General features: G+C 45.2%; 1 protein-coding gene across 3 annotated transcripts in view; it reads right to left on the bottom strand.

Annotated features, from left to right (window-relative positions):
• Positions 1-1,647: 1,647 nt before the first annotated feature.
• Positions 1,648-11,279, bottom strand: part of TENM2 (teneurin transmembrane protein 2) — a 1,754,865-nt gene continuing 1,745,233 nt past the window's right edge. For all 3 annotated transcript variants that reach the window (XM_081504400.1, XM_081504402.1, XM_081504401.1), the window contains 2 exons: positions 4,678-4,808; positions 1,648-3,033 (listed from right to left, as the gene is read on the bottom strand). In XM_081504400.1, coding sequence (XP_081360526.1) covers positions 2,272-3,033; positions 4,678-4,808 — 893 coding nt within the window. In that variant the 3' untranslated portion in view covers positions 1,648-2,271. The remainder of the gene's footprint in view (positions 3,034-4,677; positions 4,809-11,279) is intronic.

The following is an 11,279-nucleotide window of genomic DNA, read 5'->3' as shown; positions in this document are numbered from 1 at the left end:
AATTCACCCAAATCATAAGTGTTCTTCTGATGTACATGTATGGCTGAGTCCCTTTGCTGTTCACTTGAAACAACCAAAACATTGTTAATCGACTATACCCCAATACAAAATAAAGTTTAAAGTTTGGGAAAAAGAAAAAAAAAAGTTTTGTTAAAAAAAAAAAAAGGTCTTCTGACTTTGGTTGCCCCAAGTTTGCAAGTTTTGGGGTAAAGTGATCTAGTCTGGAGGAAAATATACACATGTGTACATACACACAGAGCCACACAGACACATGCAGCTCTCCCACGGGGACAACTGTTTGATTTCAGTTTCCTGGCAGCACCTTCAAGAACTAGAATGTGGCAGCAGGGAGAAGGCTGACTGTCCCAGGAGTACTGGAGGAACCCATCCAGGCACTGGTGGGCCTGCGGGTCTTCACCACACACTGGTCCCAGGCCCACACTCTCCTTCTCATCTCTGCTCCGTGCAGAGCGGGGCTGCAGATGTTGGGAGAGATCACTCTAGAGAAGCCTGGAGAACAGGGGATGCCTCTAACAAAGACTCCCCTGAAAGTTCAAAATTCCATATCTGCCTGAGCATCTTGACAAGATCCCTCTTCTCTGGCTTCTCTAGTGGCTCAGATGGTAAAGAATCCGCTTGTAATGCAGGAAACCTGGGTTCGATCCCTGGGTCTGGAAGATGCCCTAGAGAAGGGAACGGCAACCGACTCCAGTATTCTTGCCTGAAGAATCCCACAGACAGAGGAGCCTGGTGGGCTATAGTCCGTGGGGTCTCAAAGCGTCGGACATGACAACGACTAAGCACGCACACACACGGTTTTCTCCAGAACTTTTGACCTTGCCCTCACCGCAAAGCATTTCCACAGAAGACCAGTGTCCACAGGAGTTTTAGAGACTTTATTATGTATAAACAATTTAAACACTTTGCCATAAATTATCTTTGCCTGTCCCTAGTCTTTGCTTAGCAGCAAATTAAAATTAATATAAAAACTCGATGAACAAGTCATACATGTATATTACAAAAAAGTTCCTGTACCAAAGTTCTTATTAGACATTTTTTTATGTTTTTTTTTTTAAACTTTTTTTTCTTGTTTTTTGTGGGTTTTTAAAATTTTTTATTTTCTCTCCTCGTGGTGACTGTCATGTGATTGTCTCAGTTTCTGGACCAAACAAACACACTAATAATTGTAAATCTCAAACAGTGATTGTGCCTCGAGGCTTAGGTATGTACAGGGTGATCTGAAGTGGTGCCCGTTTAGCAAAAGAGTGTCACAATGCCCACACCTCTACTGCAACTGATACCCACGAACTACGGAATCTAAACAGACTACACCCTGTAACTGCGTATTACTGTCCACAATGGAATCTTCAAAGACAAAAGAGTATGAAATTGATCTGTAGTGATTATAGCCACCCTTGGAATTAAATTTTACACTCTGCGCTCAAATAAATTAGCTCAGGCCAGACTAAATCAGGACCTGAGAGTTAAGTGCTGAACGGTATTATTTCGCTTCGATTTTTGATAGTAATTTCCTTTTTTTTTCCTTGTGTTTTTCTATTTTTTTTCTTTAAAAAGTTATTTCCAGTGCTCACTCTTTCACTTTTATCCCCCCCCTCCCCAGTCGCTACACACAAATCACCCCCAAAGTCGTGGTTTAAATGCACCTGTATTTAAACGAAAACATCTGTAGTATCTATCCAACGAGCAGTCTGAATCGGGGTCCTTAGCTGGTCCTGCGATGCTGGCCCTCACGGGTATGTGTGTCGCTCACGTGTGAATGAGTGAGGTAATAGAACATGAGGCCTTCTCGTCTTCACGTCTCTGTTTTTCGGTCGGTGTGTTTTTGTTTTGTGTGTGTGTGTGTGTGTATTTTGTTTGTTTCCTGTGTGCATGTGTATGTTCGTTTCTTTTGAACATTTTGCGTCTCTTTCCGTCTCTTGGCTGCGTAGACCCTGAACAAGTGGGTCATTATTTTAGGGGAACTTGGAACATGGTTGTGTGTTCCTCCATTCGTCTGTTTTGTGTTTTGTTTTGTTTGTTTTTATTTTTTCCTCAGGAATTTTGCCGCCGGGCTTTAGTCTACTCCAGGAGGTGGGACTTCTCGTGTGGACAGTAGCATTTGAACTCAAAAAATGTGAGCTTTCTTGCCACTTGGTCTCCTAAAGCAGCCCGGCCTTTAGTGCCCCAGTTAGGTCTTCATCTCCTTAGGAGAGGAGATAACAGTGACTCCCGCTGAGCCATCCAGGCGAGGAATGGCAGCAGACGATTTTGTTACCTCTTTCCCATCTCGTTCTGTCTTAAAAACTGGATGTTGCTGCTACTGTCCGCCAGCTCCGGGTATTGCTCGACAGGAAGCACGTAATAGCCCTCGTAGCCCTGCACGCGGCCCGTGCTCAACAGCTGCTGCTTCTCGCCCTCCGTCCACAGGCGGCTGCCCTCGCGGCCGTCCCTGGCTTTCTGCTGCTCCTTGGCCCAGGCCGTGCCCAGCGCCCTCTGCCTGGCCTGGTCCAGGACACGGGCCTTCTCTTCGTCCAGGGTGTCGGGGGTGAGGCCGTAGCGGATGCTGAGCAGCAGCGTGGAGTACTGGAACTCGATGTTGGTGAACCTTCGAGTCCTGCCGTTGACCAGCAGCGTGGGCTGCGACACGGTCACGTTCACCCCACTCTCCAGCACCTTGCGGCCGATGGTGGTGCCCAGGGTGACCAGGTCGGCGTCGGCCGAGCCGATCTTCACAAAGTAGTGTGTGTCCTTGCCATCGATGCTGTAGTGCATCTTGTCCAGGTAGTAGGCGTTGTTCAGCACAGATGCCACCTTGCGGCTGTCCTCGCTGGCGATGCTGGACACGCCGGTGGTCACCCGCCCCTCCTTGATGGCGAACATGATGCCTTTGCCGATGATGGGCGTGGTGGTGGCGAACCAGTGGCCGGCTTTCTCGCGGATGCTGGCGTGGAGCTTCTTAGAAATGACCTGCCCTTCAAGAGCCAGAAAGGCCTGGTTGTGTCTCTCGGTTGTCTGCTGGACACCTGTAATGAGCTGTCGGCAGAAGAAAACACAGAAAGCTGAGGAGGTGGGCTGGGTCCACTTTGTGCATGCATGGGCTGGGTCAGAAAGAGGAAGGCTGGGACTCTCCTGTAAGAGTACGTCTTGTGTCTGTCATGATCAGAGCTAGGAGAGCCCTACCTTTTGGAACTAGGACAGGCTGGTTTGTTTCCAGTGCTCTGATGGTATGGCCTCCTCTTCTTTTAACTATAAATGGGCGTGCAGAAGCATACCACCTGACTGGCATCTATACCCAGGCCTACCCACTTACCATGTCCCTCCATCATTGCAGAAGAGAGAGTCATTTGGCCCGCTGATGGTTTAGCAGCTGCCTTATACATATATAGGGGTTTCCCTGGTGGCTCAGGTGGTAAAGAATCTGCCTGCAGTGCAGGAGACCTGGGTCCGATCCCTGGGCTGGGAAGGTCCCCTGGAGGAGGGAATGGCTACTCACTCCAGAAGGGGATGTTCATTAACTTCCTTGAGTTGGCACTGTGCTACTCCAAGTATGGCTAGGAGCCAAGGCATCACCAGGACCCTCTCTGTTAGCAAAGACTAGAATTTTGGGCCTCCCTCCTGACCCAACGAGTCAGAAGCTGCATCTTAACAAGACCCTCTAGCTGGTCTGCATCATATGAATGTTTGAGAAGCACCAGGCTAAAGAGATTTGAGCTTCCTGGGCCAGAGGGAATATCCCTGGGCTTTTTGAGCCATTTGCTTTGGATACTAGACCTGCTTCTGGAGGGGGATGAAATCCCCATTATCTCCTTGGCCTTGAGTTTTCTACTCACAAGTTACAGCTCATCTCAATTGGTGGTTGGGGGACAGGCTGGGATAATGGAGGAGGCTGTGTTGGGGAGGTAACGGCACTTAGATAAATGAGCGAAATGATGGCTATTCGTCCACTGAGTGGTCCCCACGGGGCAGAACTGTGAGAATGCTGTTCTCAATTACCCGGCAGTTTCTCCTGGTCTCTCTCTAGTGACACAGTCTGGACAATTATTCAGAGCAGCTGAGACCTTTCAGAGGTTGATCGTGCCAAGCACGGGTTCTGCAGCAGGAGAGATCCAAACACAGATGCCCACCCCTTCTGTCCAATTGTGGCCGCGGTCTCAGCTGCACCCAAATTGAAACTGATCACCTCTCGGTCATCACCGAGAAACCCAAGCACAGATTATGTTCCGAAAACTCAATCTGTATACGTTTGGGCCATAAAACACTGAGATTTTATGTGAGGCATAAAAATGTTCTTTAATGGGACAGAAACTGCAAACCACCGTTTTATTACGTCCCATAAAAGCCAAAAGGGTTATGATCTTACAGGCAGTGCAGATGGTAGGTTGCTGCTAGATTTCTCAGTGCTGTTGTTAATCAAGGAGTGACTCAAGGGTATACACTGAACAGATAATGATACCACAATTAAGGTAATAATTGAGGTTGGGAAGAAATATGTGCTGTGCCAGACAAGTAACAGCACTGATGTTCACTGTCTTGTGAAGCCACCAGGTTTCATGCCCCTTTTATACCCAGCTCCAGTGTTTTCTGCCACTACTGACGTGTCCTTGGCCCCGACATGGTTCTGTTTGCCAGAGGGAATGATGACGGTCTTTTGGATTCTTGGCAGGGACCTCCGCTTACCTGTCCGCTCTCACTTGCTTGACTCTCTGACAATTCATAGGGCGGAGGCACGAAATACATTTTGGCTCTTGGGAAGCCAGGAATTATGTTGCTGAGCTGAAATCCAAACATCACAAGCCAGCTTTTCACATCTATGGTGGAAACAGAAATAAAGACTTCTGAAATGATGATGGGTGGAAAGTCAGGGGGGATCTTAGGGAGAGAATGAAATAAAGTGGGGGTTGGGTATGGAGTCCAGCAGGAGAGGGAGGCAAGAGCCTGTGAGGGTCTCCCGGTCTGGACCTAGAGCTGCTTTACCTGGGCTCTAAGAAACAGATGTCCTTCTAGACTTGGTCAGTTGACTCCCACCCCTCCTCCATGTGGTGATTTAGGACAGTGCTGGAGTAAGCTAGCTCTCCCTTTGGATGCCCTTGTTGTGTGACCTTCGGCAAGTTCCTGGCCCTCTCTCAGCTTCAGGTTCCTCAGATATAAACTACTAATGTCACTGGGTTGTCATGAAGATTGAGGGAGAAAATTCACGTGGAGGGCTTATCACAGTGCCTGGCATGTGGCTTGTTCAGTCACAATGAATTCCTTCATTTGGCAAGTACTTCAGTATTGATGGGCCAGTCAATGTGCTTAGAAACTAGAGATACACTGATCGGAACCATGTAGATGTGATGATTAACACTGTGCAGGACCTCCAGGCAGGGGCTGCTGCACCGAGCCTGGCTCATCATGAAAGGGGGGTCCCTGAGTGTATGCAATGCAGAGAGTCACCTGGCTTCTGAGATTCTTTCCTAGGTGTCTACTCTTCAAAGAGAGGTTAAGAGAGAGCTCTTGTGTGCTCAGAATACGATTGCCCTTTACTGCTAAGGCCCAGGGTTGGGCTGGCTCCATTGTCATGCTTCATCTCTATTCCTGAATTCCTTCCTGGTGATTTCATTATACAAGCAGTCAAGCCTTCCAGCATCCTGACCTCTTAGTCTTTTGGTGATCCTCCGCCTACTAACTCACCTGCTCAACCTTTGGAGCTTGTGATCATCAGTAATTCTACCTCAATTTCATAGACATCACCCTCTGACCACCGCCTGGACTCTCCCCAGTTTACTCTTTTTTGTAACCTCACTGCCCACCCCCCACCATACTCCCAGAACCTCTCCCTTCCCTAGGACCTTCAACCCAACCTAAACTTCTTTTCCCTTCCCTCAGCTTCTTCGTCTTTCTTCTCTTCTTACCTAGCGTGCATTCCACAGTCAGTCATTAGAATCATTCCCTTGTGTATATTGTCAGATCCTTTGCCTCTTTCTCACTTCATCACACTTGATTGGTGAAATCATGGAAGGCTCCTGTTTGTCCCTGTTGCAGCTGAGTGTGGCAGCAGAAATGAACGAAGCCACACTGACTGGTGTTAAATTCCTGACCATGAACCCCAATTGTGCCTTCCTGATGCCTAGTAATCTGACCATATCCCCTTTTTCCATTCAGTCCTTCTCCCATTCTCCTGGGTGATTTGCTACTTCTCATCTCTCCTAAAACATCCCACACCTTCCTCACTCTAGCAGCTGACCTTTAATTCCTATTCTGAGAAAACTGATGAGGTCAGGGGGAATTTGCATAAACGCTCATCATATTTACCAGCCTACTAGCATTAGTACCCATATTCTCACTTTCCTTCTGTTACTCCAGATGAGCTGCTGGAAAAAACCCTCCACTGGTGTAACAGGTCACCCCATCAACATACAAACATGTCACTAAATATGCACCTTTAAAATTCCTCTCTTGTCTGTCCTTCTCCCTTTAGCCACCATATGTGTCTTACCCCCTTTATAAGAACTTCTCAAACTCAAAATAATTCTCTAGACAGAGGAACTCCCACTTATCTCCTCTGAATCAGGCTTTGCTCCCAAAGATGCATTAAAACAACACTTATCAAGGTCGTACATGACCTCCACGTTACTAATTCCAAAGCTGACTGTGGTCGTCATCTTACTTTGACTTATGAGAAGTCTTTGACAAGTTGAACGCTCCTGCATCTCTCTCTGTTTTAGCCTTGTAGACAACACACTGTCTTGTTGTCCCTCTCCCACCTTTGTGGCCACCTCTTGTCCCTCTTTGGTTCCTCCTCATCTCTCTGCTCTGAATGCTGGGATGTCCTAGACTCGGTCTGTGAACTTCTCCGCTCTATCTACTCTTCCCAGACTTGGTGATCTGATCCAGTCTCAGGGCCCTCAATACCATTTTTTTTTCCTTCCAAGTTTGAGATATAAGTGACATACAGAACCGTATAATTTTAAACAGCCTGATTTAACTTACATCATGAAATGATTAGTACAATACATTTAGTGAATACCTATTGTCTCATAGAGATACCAAATAAGACAAAAACATTTTTTTCCCTCATGATGGAAACTCCAGGATGGAAAACATACATCAGTTTTAGCTATATTTATCATGTCATACATTCTATCCCTAGCCCAATCTATATTCTAAGCCAGATCACCCTAAATATACTCAGAGTTAGCAAAAATGCACCTCGTCATTTTCACATGGCACCTTAATGGATAGGAGAATGCCTAATGGAAACACTTGTCCATTATTTGATTTGATTATATACAAAAGGGTTCGTATAAGGACGTGTTTGTTTTTAAATAATTTATTTATTTTTGGCTGCACTGGGTCTTCTGCTTGGGCTTTTCTCTAGTTGTGGTGAGTGGGAGCTCCTCTCTAGTTGCAGTGCTTGGGCTTCTCATTGCAGTGGCTTCTCTTGCTGGGGCGCACGGGCTCTAGCACAGGCTCTGGGGCGCACAGCTCCCAGGCTCTGCGGCACAGGCTCAGTAGTTGTGGCGCATGGGCTTAGCATGTGGGATCTTCCTAGATCGGGGTTTGAACCCATGTCCCCTGCACTGACAGGCAGCTTCTTTACCGCTGAGCCACCAGGGAAGCCCCGGGACATGTTTTATTTGCACCTCAGTATGACTTACATGCTGATGCCAACTCCGAAATTTATGTCTCCATCTAGGACCTCTCCCTCAATGCCCCCCCCCCCCAGCTTCTGTCCAAACCTCAGCTCCTTGTCTTCCTCTCCACATCTGTCACAGTAGCTTTCTTCATCCCTGATTATGGTAACTCCATCCTTTCATCTACCATCCTGGACCTCCTTCTTTTTCTCACTCTCTATGTCTAATCCATCCATAAATCCTCTACTTTTTTTTTAAATTGAGGTAAATCTCATGTGACATAAAACTCATCATTTTAAAGTGCACAATTCAGTGGCTTCCAGTTACATTCACAATGTTATACAATCATCATTTCTGTTGAATTCCAAAACAAGTTCATCATCCCCTGAAAAACTGCATCACTATTAGTAGTCATTCTGCATTCTTCTTTCCCCTCAGTCCCTGACAACCACCACTGCTTTCTAGTCTCCATGGATTTGCCTTTTCTGGATATTTCATATACATGAAATCAAAGCACATGTGGCCTTTCATGTCTGGCTTCTTCTGATTAGCACATCATTTTCAAGGTTCATCCATGTTGTAGCATGTATCAGTATATTATTAGTATTTATGGATGAATATTCTGTTTGGATATATCCCATTTTGTTTAGTCATTCACCAGTTAATGGATATTTGGGTAGTTTACACTTTTTTTTTTTTTTTTACTATTATGGATAATGCTATTATGAATATCCATGTACAAATTTATATATTTTTTCATTTACTGTCAGGGTTTTATTATTATTTTAGGATAACATTTAAAAAAATGAAGTATAGTCATTTACAGTGTTGCATCAGTTTCAGGTATACCAAAGTGATTGTTATGTACATACATACATATATATTCTTTTTTTACTTTTTTATTTTATATTGGAATATAGTTGATTTACAGTGTTGTTTCAGGTGTACAGCTGATTTAGTTATCCATATGCACATACTCATTCTTTTTCAGATTATTTTCCTATATAGGTTATTACAGAATATTGAGTAGAGTTCCCTGTGCTATACAGTAGGTCCCTGTTGATTACCTATTTTATATATTAAAGTGAAGTTGCTCAGTCGTGTCCGACTCTTTGTGACCCCGTGGACTGTAGCCCACCAGGCTCCTCCGTCCATGGAATTTTCTAGGCAAGAATACTGGAGTGGGTTGCCATTTCCTTTTCTAGGGGATCTTCCTGACCCAGGGATCGAACCCAGGTCTTCCACGTTGCAGGCAGGCAATTTACCATCTGAGACACCAGGGAAGCCCATTTTATATACAGTAGTTGTTATTTAGTTGCTAAGTTGTGTCTGACCTTGTGACCCCATGAACTGCAGCACTCCATGCTTCCCTGTCCTTCACCATCTCTTGGAGTTTGCTCAAACTCAGGTCCATTAAGTTGATGATGCCATCTAACCGTCTCATCCTCTGTTGCCCCCTTCTTCTCCTGCCTTCAATCTTTCCCAGCATCAGGGTCTTTTCCATTGAGTTGGCTCTTAACATCATGTGGCCAAAGTATTGGAGCTTCAGCTTCAGCATCAGTCCTCCCAATGAATATTGAGGGTCGATGGAGAAGGCAATGACACCCCACTCCAGTACTCTTGCCTGGAATATCCCATGGACGGAGGAGCCTGGTGGGCTGCAGTCCCTGTGGTCGCTAAGAGTCGGACACGACTGAGCGACTTCACTTTCACTTTTCACTTTCATGCATTGGAGAAGGAAACGGCAACCCACTCCAGTGTTCTTGCCTGGAGAATCCCAGGGACGGGGGAGCCTGCTGGGCTGCCGTCTATGGAGTCGCACAGAGTCGGACACGACTGAAGTGACTTGGCAGCAGCAGCAGCAGCCCTTTAGGACTGACTTCCTTGATCTCTTTGCTGTCCAAGGGACTCTCAAGAGCCTTTTCTAGTACTGCAGTTTGAAAGCATTAAATTCTTCAGCGCTCAGCCTTCTTTATGGTCCAACTCTCATATCTGTACATGACTACTGGGAAAACCATAGCTTTGACTAGATGGACCTTTGTCAGCAAAGTGATGTCTCTGCTTTTTAATACACTGTCTAGGTTTGTCATGGCTTTTCTTCCAAGGAGCAAATGTCTTTTAATTTCATGGCTGCAGTCACCATCTGCACTGATTTTGGAGCCCAAGAAAATTAAAATGAAATCTGCCACTGTTTCCACATTTTCCTCCATCTATTTGCCATGAAGTGATGGGACTAGATGCCATGATCTTCTTTTTTTGAGTGTTGAGTTTTAAGCCAGCTTTTTCACTTTTCTCTTTCACATTCATCAGGAGGCTCTTTAGTTCCTCTGCACTTTCTGCCACTAAAGTGGTATCATCTGCATATCTGAGGTTGTTGATATTTCTCCTGGAAATCTTGATCCCAGCTTCATCAAGCCCAGCATTTCACATGACATCCTGTGCATATAAGTTAAATAAGCAGGGTGACAATATACAGCCTTGACATACTCCTTTGCCAATTTTGAACCAGTCCATTGTTCCATGTCTAGTTCTAAATGTTGCTTCTTGTCCTGCAAACAGGTTTCTCAGGAGACAGGTAAGGTGATCTGGTACTCCCATTTGTCTAAGAATTTTCCACAGTTTGTTGTGATACCCACAGTCAAAGGCTTTAACATAGTCAATGACGCAGATGTTTTTCCTGGAATTCCCTTGCTTTTTCTATAATCCAACAGATGTTGGCAATTTGTTCTCTGGTTCCTCTGCCTTTTCTAAGCCCAGCTTGTACATCTGGAATTTCTCAGTTCATGTACTGCTGAAGCCTAGGTTGAAGGATTTTGAGCATAATTTTGTTAGCATGTGAAATGAGTGCAATTGTACGGTAATTTGAACATTCTTTGGCATTGCCTTTCTTTGGGATTGGGATGAAAACTGATCTTTTCCAGTCCTGTGGCCACTCCTAGTTTTCCAAATTTGCTGGTATATTGAGTGCAGCACTTTAACAGCATCATCTTTTAGGATTATGAAATAGCTGAGCTGGAATTCCATCACCTCCACTAGCGTTGTTCATAGTAATGCTTCCTAAGGCCCACTTGACTTTGCACTCCAGGATGTCTGGTTCTAGGTAAGTGACCACACCATCATGATTATCCAGGTCATTAAGAGCATTTTTTGTACAGTTCTTCTGTGAATTCTTGCCACTTCTAAATCTCTTCTGCTTCTACTAGATCCTTACTGCTTCTGTCCTCTATTGTGCTCAACTTTGCATGTTCCCTTGGTAGCTTTAATTTTCTTGAAGAGTCTCTAGTCTTTCTTATTCTATTGTTTTCCTCTGTTTCTTTGCATCATTCACTTAAGAAGGCTTTCTTATTTCTCCTTGCTATTCTCTGAAACTCTGCCTTCGGTTGGTAATATCTTTCCCTTTCTCCTTAGACTTTCACTTCTCTTCTTTTCTCAGCTATTTGTAAGGCCTCCTCAGACAACCACTTTGCCTTGTTGCATTTCTTTTTCTTGGGGATGGCTTTGGTCACCTCCTGTACAGAGTTACGAACCTCCATAGTTCTTCAGGCACTCTGTCTACCAGATCTAGTCCCTTGAATCTATTTGTCACCTCCACTGTATAATTGTTAGGGATTTAATTTAGGTCATACCTGAAAGTCCTAGTGGTTTTCCCTACTTCAATTTATG

The sequence above is a fragment of the Giraffa tippelskirchi genome, chromosome 6 (assembly GCF_054371585.1).
Source record: "Giraffa tippelskirchi isolate mGirTip1 chromosome 6, T2T-mGirTip1v1.2.pri, whole genome shotgun sequence".
In the NCBI taxonomy this organism is placed as follows: Eukaryota; Metazoa; Chordata; class Mammalia; order Artiodactyla; family Giraffidae; genus Giraffa; species Giraffa tippelskirchi.
This window is presented reverse-complemented; position numbering and strand designations above follow the sequence as displayed.